The sequence below is a fragment of the Microtus oregoni genome, unplaced genomic scaffold (genome assembly GCF_018167655.1).
Source record: "Microtus oregoni isolate MIOR12 unplaced genomic scaffold, Mior012 000021F_ref0000039, whole genome shotgun sequence".
NCBI lineage: Eukaryota > Metazoa > Chordata > Mammalia > Rodentia > Cricetidae > Microtus > Microtus oregoni.
The window spans coordinates 20,484,250-20,499,680 of record NW_024543080.1 but is presented as its reverse complement, the minus strand read 5'-3'; the positions used below and the strand labels follow the sequence as shown (position 1 = coordinate 20,499,680).

Sequence of the window (15,431 nt, the reverse complement as noted above, 5' to 3'; positions counted from 1 at the left end):
GCTTTCACTGTGTTGAATTCATAGTGCATTTTGTCTTTTAAATACCAAACTACAAGAACCCAACTGCTTCCATTTATTTCACTCTAGAATGAAAATTGTAAGATAGGAACATTTCATAATGATATTAATTGCACCACATCTGACAATGTATTACAGCTAAAACCACATACACTAGACAAGACAGTCCATTAAGCAAGCCCATTACTTGAACAACTAACTAGGACTCTGAACTGTGGACAATGAACCCACAAATAAGCATTTGCTTTAAGATCACTTCATCCCAGCACTGGCTAGCAGCAGAGGGGGTTAGTAGGAGCTAACAGGGCTGCGCATCTCAGACGGGTTTTTTCTCTTGACATTTCTGAGTATAAGGTATTAATAAATAGATGGTTTCACCGGTAAGGGCTGAAATATACAAAAACTGAATCTACTGCAGTTGCTGGCAGTAGAAAGCAGAAACTGTCCAGTGAAGGAGTCAGCAGTTCACACTGCAACAGCAGAGCAGGAATGATCAAGTATGCAAACCACCATGATAGGGCATTAGACCAGGAACAGAAGACAGTACAGAGAAAAAGAGTAAAACCACTCAAGTCCATGCCTGTGTGCATGTCTGTGTGAAGGTGTCAGATCCCCTGGAACTGGAGTTACAGACGAGCTGCCATGTGGGTGCTGGGAGTTGAACCTGGGTCCTCTGAAAGAGCGGCCTATGCTCCTAACTGCTGAGCCATCTCTCCAGCCCCATGCCCCAAAGCATTCTTAAATGAAATCCTACTTCTTAAATCCCCTTAAGTACTTTTGTTTTTTATAATCTAATAAAGCCTCATCATTCACTTTTTTGTTGTTGTTGTTTTTGTTTTTTTCAAGGTTTTGGAGCTGTCCTGGAACCCACTTTGTAAACCAGGCTGGCCTCGAATTCACAGAGATCTGCCTGCCTCTGCCTCCCAAGTACTGGGATTAAAGGTGCACGCCACCACTGCCTGGCCAGCATTCACGTTTAAAAAAGAAAAGAGAGAGAGAATCAACTCTTTTTTAAATTTATTTTTTTATTTTATGTGCACTGATTGGTGTTTTGCTATTGGTGTCAGGTCCTCTGGAACTGGAATTACAGACAGTTGTGGGCTGCCATGTGGATGCTGGGAATTAAACCTGGGTCCTCTGTAAGAGCAGTCAGTGCTCTTAACCACCGAGCCATCTCTCCAACCCCCATCATTCTCAGTTTTAAGATTCCATAATGATAGTGGCAAAGGCTCCCAATATAATCCTTAATGAAAAGACACAAAAAACTAAAACATTATTACCTAAATTTTAATTTAACTATTGACATATGGAAACTAAAATCAAATCCATCCAAATACTAATGGTAGCTAATCCTGGATAATGAAAATTATGGATGCCATTTTTATTATTATGTTTTCCATGACTTCTCTAATAAAATCTATTAGTATTTAAGACTAAATTTAAAGACTAAGGATAGGACTGGGGACATTAGTCTGAGCCTGAGTTTAGATCCCCAGAACACACATTAAAAGTCAAGCACAGCACCTGTAAACACAGCACTCAGGGGATAAAAGAGGAGGAAGCTCATGAGCTTCAGGTTCAGTGAGTTTCTATCTCAGAAAATAAAGGCAGTGAGGGCAATACGGGAGATAGCCCACGTCTACCTCTCGCCTCAATGTGTGTTTACATACACACACTACATAAAAAAGTACATATAACACATGCACACACACACTCAACTGTACAACTGTATACATTTAAAAAGTACAAAGAACACACATAATACACATAAACACACACAAGAAACAGAAAGAAAAAAACCTAGGAACAACTACACAAAAAAAGAAGAGCCCTTTTGCATCTTAGTAATCCTAAATTTCATTTTCTGCTTCACTGGGAAATACAACTTCCTAATATTTAAGGAATCTTTATGCCTTTCCTTATAATTAGAAAAAGAATTAAAATATTAAGAAAAATAGATGATGAGAGAGTTTTGTTTTTAAGACAGAATAAGGAAATGTATGTTCAAGAGACATACCTATATGTAGAGATAATTCCAGTAGCCTGAGTGTATTTCAGGGCTGGGAATATAGCTCAGTTACTAACACTCATGAAGTTGCCTAGCTAGCGTACATTTAGCCCTGAGTTCAATCCCCAGCACTACATAAAGTAGGTGTGGTTACACACCCGCAATGCTAGAATCGGGAAGTGTGGGCAGGAAGATCAGGAATTCAAGATCACTTTCAGCTACAGAGGGAGTTCATTGTCCAGCCCAAGCTACAAGAGAACCTATCTTAAAACAAACAAACAAAAAAGCCAACCAAAAACAAACAAATGAGTGTATTTAAAGGTTTGTTTGCTTGTTTGGTAGTTATGGGTTTTTTGTTGTTGTTGTTGTTGTTGGTTGTTTGTTGGTTTTGGTCTTTTGAGACAGGGTTTCTCTGCACCTCACCCATCCCCACATTGTCTGTAGACCAGGCTCAAATTCAGAGACTACCTGACTCAGCCTCTTGAGTGCTGGAATTGAAGGCTATACAGTTCTACATCTTAAACAGAAAGTAGGAGGTACCAACCATTAAAATCATTTTGTTTTTGTCATTTTGATTTTGGGGTTTTAATTCTTATTTGTACGTATGTGTCTCTGTGTAGCCTCCTTTACCTTGGTCTACCTATTCTTTTGAGGCAATGTCTTTCTTCCTGAACCTGGGCTTTGCTCTTTCTCTGCTAGTCTGGTATAAGAAAGTTTCCCCAATTCTCCGTCTCTGCTTCTTTGCAGCCTGAGTCACAAACATGCTCAGAGGTGCTGAGGTCCCATTTGTGTCTACTGATTACACAGCAAGTGTTCTTTTATTTTTATTTTTTTATATTTATTTATTTATTATGTATACAATATTCTGTCTGTGTGTCTGCCTGCAGGCCAGAAGAGGGCACCAGAACCCATTACAGATGGTTGTAAGCCACCATGTGGATGCTGGGAATTGAACTCAGGACCTTTGGAAGAGCAGGCAATGCTCTTAACCTCTGAGCCATTTCTCCAGCCCACAAGTGTTCTTTTTACATACCTCTTACATACCTCTCTGTTGCTCTCTGTTTTTTAGATTTTCTTATGTTTCTGAGTGTTTTGCCTGCGTGTATGTCTGAGCACCATTGTGTGCATGGTGCCAAGGGGTTCTGAAGAGAGTCTCAGATAACCTGGACCTGGAGTTAGAGATGGTTATGAGTCACCATGTGAGTCTTGGGAATTGAACAAAGGTCCACCATAAAAGCAACAATCCTCTTAACTGATGAGCCCTCCCTCCTCTCTGCCACCCATAAAGCCCCTTGAAATTTCCAGCTTTTTACCAACCAAGGTCAAGAGGTAGAATGTAAAAAGTAAAACATGCTTATTTCAAGAAAACTAGACAGTAACAGCAGGCTCACAACTGAAATGGCAAGCATGCAGCCAGCAACCCAATGAGGTAGACAAAAACTGGCAAGTACAAAAAGCTAATGTGGTACAGTTGGAAGAGTAATACAATGGAAAGCGAATGCCTGGTCTAAATATCAATTCATCATATTATCGGAAAAGTAAATCTCCCCTGCAATTTTATCTGTCTCAGATAAGACAGCGCACCAAGCTAATGTTGTGCTGAACTAAGTTGTTAGTTTTTACAGTGCTAGGGACGACATCCAGAGCCCTGGCAATCCATTTCTAATAAAACTCCATCCCAGTGCCATCTCTAATTCTAGTTATTTATTTATTTACTTACTTATTTATCAAGTTATGGTCTCACTGTATAGGTCAGTGTGGCAATGGAACTAACTAGTAAGCCTCCTGTTTCAACACCCCCATTTTTAAGTTTTAGAGTGTGTGTATGTATGCATGCTTGTATGGTGTGTATGCTAGCTAGTTTTATGTCAGCTTGATACAAGATAGAAATATCTGAAAGGAGGGAACCTCAATTGAGAAAATGCCTCCATAAAATCTTGCTATAGGGCATTTTCTTAATGATGAGGGAAGGCCTAGCCCATAGTGGGTGGTGCAACCCCTGGGTTCTATAAGAAAGCAGGCTAAGCAAGACATGATAAACATGACAGAAAACAGCACCCTCCATGGCCTATGCATCAGCTCCTGCTCCAGGTTCCTGCCCTGTTTGAGTTCCTGTCCCAGCTTCCTTCAGTAATGAACAATGACATGTTAGTGTAAGCTGAATAAACCCTTTTCTCCCGAGATTGCTTTGGTCATGGTGTTTCGTTAGAGCAACAGAAACCCTAATTAAGACAGTCTACATTCTTGGGCACATATGTGCCACAGGGCTCATATGGAGGTCGGGGACACTTTTGTGGGATTGGGGTTTCTCCTTCTACCTTTACATGGGTTCCAGAGATCAAACTCAGGTTCTAGACTTGGATAACAGTCATGTTTACACACTGAGCTATCTCATGGGCCCAACTCTACCCCCACCCCTTTTTTTGAGAGAGAGAGAGAATCTCTCTGGAAAGTCTGCTGTCTTGGAGTTTCCTATGTAGATCAGGCAGGTTTTGAACTCAGAGATTCTCCTGCCCCTGCCTCCCAAGTGATGAGATTAAAGGCATACACCTCCATACCTATCTTCTCAAGTTAAAAAAAAAAAAACTGCAAGATTTAAGGGCTCAATTTACAAAGGACAGTTGCTATAAAGTGGGAAATGGTTTAAGACTTTATTCTTGTTTTTAAAAAGTTTCCTGAGGGGTTTCTCTCTTTATAAGAAGTTTATATTCTAGAGTGAGTTATAAGAGGTACATGCCTACAGTAAATCCAGAATTAAGACCGCTAAAGAGGGAGAAGTTGAGCTTTGAGGTCAGCTACAGCTACATAGCAAATCCTGGTAGCAAATAAATACATACATTTGTACTCTAGTATGTTTGGCTAACCTGTGTTCTGACAGAAGACAATTATGAAAAAAAATGTGGCACAGGGTAAGGAGAAGATGGAGAGTTCTGATTTTAAGTAGGAGGATAAGACTACCTGACAGAGAAGGAAAATGAAAAGGGCCTAGGTTCTGGGTATTAGAAGCAAGTGTCCATAAAAAGGAGCTAACCAGTACAAAGGGCCTAGGTCAGAAGCACACTTAGAATAATCAGGAAATGGAAAGGAAGCCAGTATAACTAGAACAAGACAAGGGCACAGAAGTAAGAAAGAAGTCAGAGACTGTCCACAGGGTAGGTCAGGTCAGGGAGAGTCTTGCAGCTATAGAAAGAACTCTAAAGGGGATGAGGTGCCAGAGATAAGGGGAGAGACAGCTGAATTCTATTTCACAAGTACCATTGATAGTGCAGATGTGCCCACCAGGGGGGCTGTAAAGGGAAAAGGCACGGAGTGTAAAAGGGAAAAGTAGCAAGTTTAAGGCACAAGAAACAAGGGGAGCACACAACAAAAGTTCTGTTTCAAGACAGAACTAAGGCTTGCTTGACACAACAACGGATACAGAGAAAGACATCTAAGGTGTCAAATTTTTTGGTCTATGGAACACTGCTGGCTAGTTTTCTGTAAATTTGACACAAGCTAGTGTCATCTGGGAAGAGGAAACCTCAATTGAGAAAATGGGCCCCATCAGATTGGCCTATAGGCACGCCTGTGAGGCATTTTCTTCATTAATGATTAATGTTGAAGGGCCCAGCTCCCAGTAGGTGACCTGGATAGTGCCATCCCTAGGCAGGTAGGTGGTCCTGGACTATGTAGGAGAGCAGGCTGAGGAAGCCAGTAAGCAGCATTCCTCCATGGTCTCCATTCCGTTTCTACTTCCAGGTTCCTGCCTCAGCTTCCCTAAAAGATGAACTCTATCTATCTTGTAAACCAAATAAATCTTTTCCCCTGTAAGTTCCTTTTGGTCATGGTTTTTAATCACAGCAATAGACAACAAACTAGAATAAGCGCCCACAGGCAGTAGCTAATAACCACTCCAGAGAATCCAACACCCTCTTCTAACCTCTTCGGGCACCCACACATTTGTGGCAAGCACTCATACACACACACACACACACACACACACACACACACCTAAATCTTTTGGAGAATTATTATTTTTTTAGTCTAAATAAAACCAATGTTGGCTCTCCCATTAACGGAGAACAGGAAAGCTACTGGAAAGTGGCTTTGAACAGAGAATTATGTATTCAGTTTGGATAAGAGAAACTCCAACCTGACTCTTCTTTAGACAGCCAACCTGCAGAAAGGCAGAGTCACAGAATTTTACCTTGCATACCTATGACAAGACCTATGCACACATGAGCTAGAGATTTCAGACACAAACTAAACATATGGGTCATACAGACAGTAAATGAAGACAGAATTTTTTTTCTAATGTTGGACTTTGAACTCAATGGAATCAGATTTTTAATTATTTTTGGAGATGAAATTGTAACTATGGAAGAAATTAACAGGCCTTGCTGTCTATAAAACATGCTTTAATTTACTAGCCATCTCAGTATGTGAATATCAGTACAGCCCAACAAGGACTGACAGAAGATATAAACTCTGCAGTTGGACAGAAAGACGGACACACACAAGAGAGAGAAAGACAGACAGACAGAGAGAGAGAGAGAGAGAGAGAGAGAGAGAGACTGACACTAAAAGTGTACTCCACCAGAAGATACGAAACCGCTGCAGTTGGAGACAAGTCTAACAATTTTAACTTTGTGACCAAATTCTGAACCATTAGGTTTGTTCAGGCCTATGGATACATAATCGCATTCATTAAACTAAAGAGCAAAAACTTTTTTTTAAGGTTTATTTTAGGTGTGTGGGTGCTTGGTCTACATGTAGCCTATGTACTGCGTGTGCCTGTTTTCCACAGAGAACAGAAGGCACTGGATTCCCTAAGACTGGAGTTGTACACAAACAGCCGGCTATGTCCTGTATGTGCAGCAAGGGGACTGCTGGTAGGGAGCACAGCTTTAGTGTCAGGCCTTCATCCCTCCCTCTCTCCACCCCTCTGCATGGTGAGTGTGCACGGGTGCCCGCGTGGGAACAAAATTTCAAAACTCTAAGCCAAAATCAAACTTTCTAAGTTAGTTACTCTAGGCATTTTGTTACAGTAATGGACAGTTTACTAACACAATAGGCCACCAAAAGTACTAACTATAAATAACATTTCCTACTATAAAAAAGCAGACAAAGAAGGCTGAATACGTTAAGAACTCCTTCATTGAACAAACACAGGACTGACTTCACCATAAATAACCACAACGCAAGTAAAGAGAAAACAGGAGGCACTTGCCAGACAGTGTGGCCACACCTACAATTCCGGCACTAGGAAGCAAAGGCAGGAGGAATGCTGCAGGTGTAAGGCCATCTTGAACTACAAAATAAATTCTAGGCCGGGGGAACTATGTTAGATATCTGTGATCAACAAAAGTTGATCAAAGTCTAACCAACTCTACCCTAAGAAAGCTACATGGAGGAACTTAAAAATAAGAAAAAGAACCTTTTTTCAGGACCCATTAGAACATTTCAGCCCTTGGTTCTCCAAGTCAGCTTGAAAGGTAGATCTTTCCCTGAAATCTAAGAAACAAATGGTTGTCAAACACCACACATACTGTAGTGAAGAATATCACTCCAGGCCTCGGTCCTGCTCAAAGCAATGCACTAGACTTTGATGACTTCCCATGGGAAGCCTTACCTTCCCTGAGGAGTGGGGGGTGGGGGGAAGATAGGGGAGGAGATGGAGGGAGTGGGAGAAGGGGAGGAGTTGGAAATTGGGATAGGTATGTAAAATGAGAAAAAATACTTTTTTTTTTAATAAATAAATTTTTTAAAAAGGAATATCATTCCACAAATGACCTCACTTCAAAATCATAATGAAGCTCCTCTATAGCCTGCCAAAAGCTATTCTCTTGGCATATTAGTGTCCCATGGCAGCAGGGGGTCCAGATATATCTCATTAAAAATAGGCCCCATCAGCTTAGCAAGGGCAGACCAGTTCTTTCACCTTGTCCATAACAGAGCTAAAATCAAATCAAATCAACCAAATGAACCAACCACATTTACACAAATGAAAAACAGATGGTAAAGGCAGTCGTTGCTATGTTTCTCCATATCTTATGGAGAAGCTGTAAAATGTGATGTTCTTAGGGCTAGACCTGTAATGCTCCTTTGCCCCCAGACCACGCACCCAGCTGGGCCCTCTCGCGGCTCACCTAGATCACTGCCCTGGTCTCTTCAGTTCACTCTACCACTACGGCACTCCTGTAGAGCCTTGCCTTCAGACCTGCAAGTAACCCTACTTACCTATGCCCACTGGTCACTCGCTGGTCTCTCAGTCAAACACACATGTGTGTACACACACACCCAGGAGAATCACTCTAATCATTTTACACTCCTCTCTGGCCCCTACTGAATTCTCCAACCTCATTTCAAGGCACAATCCTGTTTCCTGTGTGTTCTGGCTGTAATAAAACTTTTCTTCAGATCTGGGTTTACGTCTCAGCATCTAGACTGTTCTATCCTTCCTCAACACCAGTTCCCCAGTCGCTTTCGTAACAGCATTCTCCACTGCTCCGCCGCCAATACCTCATCTACTAGCTATGAACTACGTGGAGACTCTCCGTGACGTTCAGAAGCCCGGCTAACATGTGGCATGAAATGGGACTTTAAGAAATACTTGAGGAGCTAGAGACACAGTAAAATTGGTTGTCCTTGTCTAGAGTATATGAAGCTCAGGGCCTGCTCCCCGGTACCACATAAACCAGGCATGGAAAAAACAACAGAACAAACGAAAAGCATGCCAAATATAAGGTACTGGTAAGTAGTTAGAGTTAGTCTTGATAGCACACAGAGGCCAGCCTGGTTTGTAGACTGAGTTCCAGGACTTCCAGGGCTACACAAAGACAAACAGATGACAATAAAAAATTAGTACCTAAATTAAGTATCTAGAATGAACTTTTTACTTTATACAGCTTATAAGATTGGTTGTTCTGTTTCAAGTGCAATAGTTCAGCTAGGTGGAAGGAAGGTAACTTGGGAACCTGAAGAAAAGGGCATTCAAGGACGGTGGGTCTCCAACAAGCACAACCTCCAGGTACGCTTCTGGTAAGGTCTTGAGTAAATATTCTTTTAGTAAATCTGATCATCTGATTTATGCTCAAGATCTTGTCTTAAAGTAAGAAACACAGCCAGGCCTGCTGGCACATACCTAAAACCCCCAAAGAGGGTGGGGGGGAGTCTGTCTACATAGTCCCAAGAGAGCCAGGCTACATTGAGAGACCCTATCTCAAAAATCCAAACTGTACAAATAAAGTAGGGAAGTAATAGATCACATTTTGGACTGATTTCTTCTTTTCAAATAGTAAAAATAAACCACAAAATGTGTACACAGGGATAAAAACCAAATCATGGTAAATCATAATTTGTTGTATTTCTGAGTCTCAGATCTAACATCCAAAGCAGGCGTTTTCCCTTTCTGTAGGTGAGCAAAGTTCATCTGTGTTAGTTAGGAAGGATCCAAGAACTGAAACCATTATGACTGATGTCAAGAATCTGCCTTTCCACGACACCACGCATCTGATACAAGAAACACCTAGAGTCTCATTAGAAAAAGGATGCTTAGAGAAGGGCACAGTGGGATATATATGCCTACACTCCCAACTACTTAGGAGGCTAAAGCTAATTTAGCATAACCAGCCCAGGAGTTCAAGACCAGCCTATAAAGATCCTAATGTTTCTGACCAGGAGCAAAGCAACCTTACATAGTTGTTCCAAGTTATATCTATTTAAGACTTACCCATACTGAGAACAAAATCGCAGACAACCGTATAATCTATCAAAAACCTTCCAAGAGTGGTGGCTCAAGCAGCACTCTGGGGGCTGAGGCAGGAAGCTTGAGCTTCAAGTCAGAGTAGGCTACAAAAGGAGACACACTCACGGGGACACACACACACATGTTACCTAAACTCAAGATATGGTTATTTCAAACTTTCCTGGGCCAATCCTCTAGTCCAGGCTAGCTTCCTATCTGGGACTGCATGCATAGTCACTACACCTGAATTAAGAGTCCTGAGTCTATGGCTAGCCTCATGCTCAGCTCAGGGCTTGTAACCTAGTAATAATATAAACTCAAGGTGTCTCTCAAATTAAAAAATCCATTTTTAGAGAAGTATTACTTAAGTTATTGTTTAGAATATTATTTATCAATATAAATAAGTAGGCACTATTTATTTTTACCTATTTAATCCCTGTATTCTTCTTAGCCAGTCATGTAAAAATTATTACTCAATTTCACATCTCTGAGTAAGCACCAATCTAACGCCAAATTCTGAATTCAAATCATACATAAATTTTCAAATTACTACAGTAAAACCGAAACCCCAACTCATCACCATGTTTCTCCTCTGTTTCATTTTATGGGGAAGGGCATGCCACAGTGTACAGGTGCTGTCAGGACAGTTCTGTAGACTGGTTCTTTCCTTCCACCTCTGCATGGCTCCAGGATTCAGGGATCAATTCCAGTCGCCAGTCTTGTGCAATAAAGGCTTCTACTCACTGAGTCACTAACCGCCTCTGTACTTCTCATTTCTTCAAGAAAGTTTCCCCACTAAAACAGTAGTTGTCCTGCTAAAACACTTAGCTTTTCTTCCCCTTTCATAGCCTTCATCAAACTAATTTCCTGTGTAATTTATTTTGTTGAAGTTTATTTTCTTTCTCTTTTCTTTTTTTTTAAAAAATAAGACAGGATTTCTCTACATAGTCACGGCTGGCCTGAAACTCACTATATATACCAGTCTGGCCACAAACTCAACAGAGTTCTTCTGCCTGTTGGCCTCTGTCTGAGTACTGGGGTTAAAGGCCTGTGCCACCATGCCAGGCTTCTGAAGTTTACTTCTTAACAAATAAATGACACAACTTATGTTAGAAATCAAAGGAAAGCCTAGAGTCTGATTCAGATCTAGAATGAGTACAGAATAAGGCATACTAATAACTGTTAGGTTACCCAGCTAATACAAGCTTTGATTTACTTTTTAAAAGTTTAATTTAATTTATTTAGTTTATTTATTTAATTTAAATTATTTAGTTTAATAATTTAAAAGTTAAATTATTTTCTTTAACTTTTAAAAATTCTTTTATTCTAACACATTCCTTAAGAGTTATCATTCTAGCCGGGTGGTGGGGGTGCATACATTTAATCCTGGTACTCAGGAGACAGAGGTGGACAGATCTCTGTGAATTCAAGGCTAGCCTGGTCTACAAGAGCTAGTTCTAGGACAGGCTCCAAAACTACAGAGAAACCCTGTCTAGAAAAACCATTTTAAAAAAAACTGAAATAGGGGCTGGAGAGATGGTTCGGTGATTAAGAGCATTGCTGCTCTTCCAGAAGACCTGGATTCAATTCCCAGCATCCATACAGAAGCTCACAACTGTCTATAATTCCAGTTCCAGGGATCTAATACCCTCACACAGACATACACACAGGTAACTCAATGCACATAAAATAAAAATAGATAATTTTTTAAAATTAGAAATATTGAACAGCAAAAGCAAGCATACAGGTAGATCTGACTCTTTTCAGTCTAACCTGGATGAAAGATGACACTCTTACCTTTTATAATACCATTTGCTTTCAAAGGGACAGGGGAAGTTGTTTTAACTAACTTTAGCTAAGAAGGGAGTAAGTTGACATGTTTTACAATGATTTTTAATTGCTTAAAGATTTATTTATTTTACTTTTATGTATGAGTGCTTTGCCAGCATGTATGTCTGTGCCCCAAGGGCATGCCTCGGGCTAATGGAAGTCAGAACAAGCTGTTGGAGCCTCTGTAACTGGAATTATGAATGACTGCAAGCTACCATGTAGGCGATGGGAACTGAACCCAGTCCTCTGTAAGAGCAACAAATGCCATCACTCCAGCCCAGTAAATTAGATTTACTATAATTATTAATAGTTTTTCCTGTTTATACTTATAAAGGAAAGGAAAATGAAGCACATTCAACAGTTACAATAGTGTATGAACACTAATTACAAAACCCTTTGCAGGTGCAACTCTGCTATACAGTCTAGGACGCCTGGTATTATGTAAAATGGCCACAGTATTATAGTAACATACAAATCTTTATCACCACAAAACGGGTTTGTGTTTTCAGTGCACGGAGATTCTTTTTTTTTTTCTTTTTTTTCTTTTTTTTTTTTTTGGTTTTTCGAGACAGGGTTTCTCTGTGGCTTTGGAGCCTGTCCTGGAACTAGCTCTGTAGACCAGGCTGGGCTCGAACTCACAGAGATCCGCCTGCCTCTGCCTCCCGAGTGCTGGGATTAAAGGCGTGCGCCACCATCGCCCGGCTGGAGATTCTTATATATACAAGTTGTTTCAGAATTTAAAAAGACTTAACTAAATGAACCACTGTTTGGTTTGAAAATGGCAATGCTGATTTTTTAAATAATTTATTTATTTTAATTTCATATGTATTGGTGTTTTGCCTGTATGTATGGATGTCTGTGTGAGGGTGTTGGGTCTCCCAGAACTGAAGTTACAGAAACTGTGAGCTACCATGTGGGTGCTGGGAACTGAACCCAGGTCCTCTAGAAGAGCAGCCAGAGCTCTTAACCACCGAGCCATCTCTCCAGCCCCAATGCTGATTTCTTAATGCAGTATTTTATACACATCTTTCTCAAAGTAGAAAACTACCTGAGGAAGGCAATAATTAATAAAGGCTGGTATTCCCCGGGCACAGCAACACACTGGCACATTCTTTGCACACATTATCTCATTTAACCCTTGTCTGAACATAGCTATCATCATGTGAACGGGAGAGCTATAGAAGGGAACTTATATAAGAAGTGGCAGGTGAAGGTCCCAATCAAACTATCAGAAGAAGTGTCTGAGGAAGATCACAAACATATTAAGGCTACTATAAGTAAACACCACTATCACCAGTGTCTGCAGCAGAGATCCTGGCTACAAATCAGAACCGCCCCCAAGCCCAACAGGTACCAGAGTCTCATTCATCTGTGGACCACTGGCCTGGAGAGAGGGTGGAGCAAGAGCTGGGGCTTCCTGGACAGTTTTCATGGGCAGATATACTAGACTAGATGAATCACTGTTAACCTGCAAACGGAAGTACTTATTTATAATACTGATAATAATAAAGAGGCTAGTGCTTATTGAGCAAAATGCCAGGTGATTCTAACAGAAAGATAAGATGAAAAACCACTAATAATTATTTTCCACTCTGTTAACTACTCCAAACAGTCAACTACAATCAAAATCTACTGACCATTTGAGTACTCTGCCTATTCTAGTTCCCCACAAAGTGTTTAGATTTCCTTCTTGAAAAGAGACATTGCAACTGTACTTGAACCTTTCTGTTGCGCTGTTCTGAACCCTGGACAAACACTCTACCACTGTGCTTCATCCTTTGTAAATAGAGTTCTGCCATCTCTGATTTGACATGCGGATTTTAAGGACAATCACAGACAACATGAAAAAGTTTGGAAATCCTTTTGAGCCAGCATCTCTCTATATAACCCTGGCTGGCCTGTAACTCACAGATCCACCTCCCTTTGCCTCTAGAGTGCTGGGATTAGACACATGCCACCACGTTCTTTTATTGTTTGTAACTGCTTCTTAAAGCACCCATAGTCCTTAAGTTTAAAACAAGAAGAAAAAAGTCCTAAAGAGTCCAATTAAAAATTAAATAGCAGGTTATGACACTAAAAACACTGTGATATACATTTAAGTTGTAGTATTCACAATTGGCTATATTCCCTAATTAAGCATATGATGACAGTTAAAACAGAGCTGTTATTATGGTGCAAGTTCCATCTCCTCATCCAGGTACTGGGACAATGATTATGCAGTGTTTTTACTCTGCTCAGTCACCTAAACACACACTTAGAGGTGCTAAGAAACCAAAGCATTACATAAGCATACCCCGACAACAGCATGGCTAGTCAGTATGACTGCTCCCAACCGCACTGAGAAAGGCCGACAATCGTCTGAGGAGTCGCAGTGTGCCCCTGACTTATTCACAGCACAACCCACTCACCCTACATCACAACACAACGAAGTGCTCCAGACATCTTCAGACTCGCTGCCTTTTTCTAGCAGAGATAAAGCGATCTGCAAGTACAGGAAGTCTGAGCTTAAAAGTCATAAGCTAAAAGTCATAGGACTTTTAACCAGCGATATCAGCTGCGAAAGAGTATCAATACCCCAAGTCGGCCAAACTCCGGACTTATCAGGGAAATGATACAAAACTTAAAAAACTTCCTCCTTCCGGACAGCTCATTATTTGCTTCAAGTCTGCACATTCCTTTATTAGTCATGACCTTTCAGGGTGCTTTCATCCTTTATTGTTTGAATAATATTGGACTTTTGATGTTGCTAAGAAGCCTTACAGGAAGAACCCTTATCAGACATGAAGCCAACCTAGAGTCCGTGCCCCAAAGCAGACCGATTACAGGAAACTCAGTACTTGCGACTCGTTGCAAACATGTATCTATCTGCCTACTTTTATGTCCACCTGTCTATTTCTATTATATATAAAGGCAGAAACTTGAATTAGTTTTGCAGAAATTTACTCTTAGGGAACTGGGAAACCCTGTGTGTATAAGTGTGACAGGCACACACGACAGTAAACCTCATTTACCAATTGCCACTGGGGTCTTACATCCCCCATCTGACCTCTGAGCCATATGTCAATAGACGGTAAGGCACAGTCCCAAAGAATAACGGGGGAAGGGGAGGTTTACAAAGGAGGATCCCACAAAATGTCTATGTACTTCCATCCCTACGCTGAAGGGATGGCCCATAAAGCAGACCATCTTCTTTCCCTGCTGGGATCCCACACATCCTCTGGACCGTGGGGCCTGCTACAGGGCTGTGGGAAGGAGGGAAGACAGTGTCTGTCCCCACTTGGGAGTCCTAAACAAATGGAAACAGAGCAAGTTCTCACTTCCTGGTCGCAGGCGTTTCCAGAAGGCCCCCGTCCCGCGCCAGTCATCGGGGACGGGGGTTCGAGGAAGGAAGACCCAGAGGGGTACTGGGGCCCACTCAGCCCGCGCCTCCCGTCCTCGTCCCAGTCCTCGCAGGGCCTTACACGGTGACGTGACCGGAGCCGCGGACCACCACCGGGTCGGGCGAGTACTTCAGCAGCTGCTCCTCCAGGGCCCGCTCCTCGTCCTCCTCCTCCTCGTAGATCTCATCGAAATCCGCCATCCCGCGCCTGCGAGCCCCCCGCCCGGGGCCCTGGCTCTGGAGCGGCCGCGGGGAACGGCTGGCGAGGCTGCGGGAGCGGAGGCCGCGGAGCTGGCGCTCGGCAGGGTCGGCTCTGGCTACAGAGGAGACCCGGTCCCGGCCGCCGCCGCCGCCGCCATTACCGTGGGCAGGAACAACAACACAATGTCAACATCCGCCGGGGCCACCACCCCCGCCAGCGCCGCCGCCGCCGCTGCCGCCGCAACTCCGGCAACCACAGCAACAGCCAG

General features: G+C 42.0%; 1 protein-coding gene across 1 annotated transcript in view; it reads right to left on the bottom strand.

The window, feature by feature from the left end:
• The window catches only part of Chic2 (cysteine rich hydrophobic domain 2), a 36,555-nt gene extending 21,124 nt beyond the window's left edge, over positions 1-15,431 (bottom strand). The window contains exon 1 of the mRNA XM_041671103.1: positions 15,044-15,431. Coding sequence (XP_041527037.1) covers positions 15,044-15,162 — 119 coding nt within the window. The 5' untranslated portion in view covers positions 15,163-15,431. The remainder of the gene's footprint in view (positions 1-15,043) is intronic.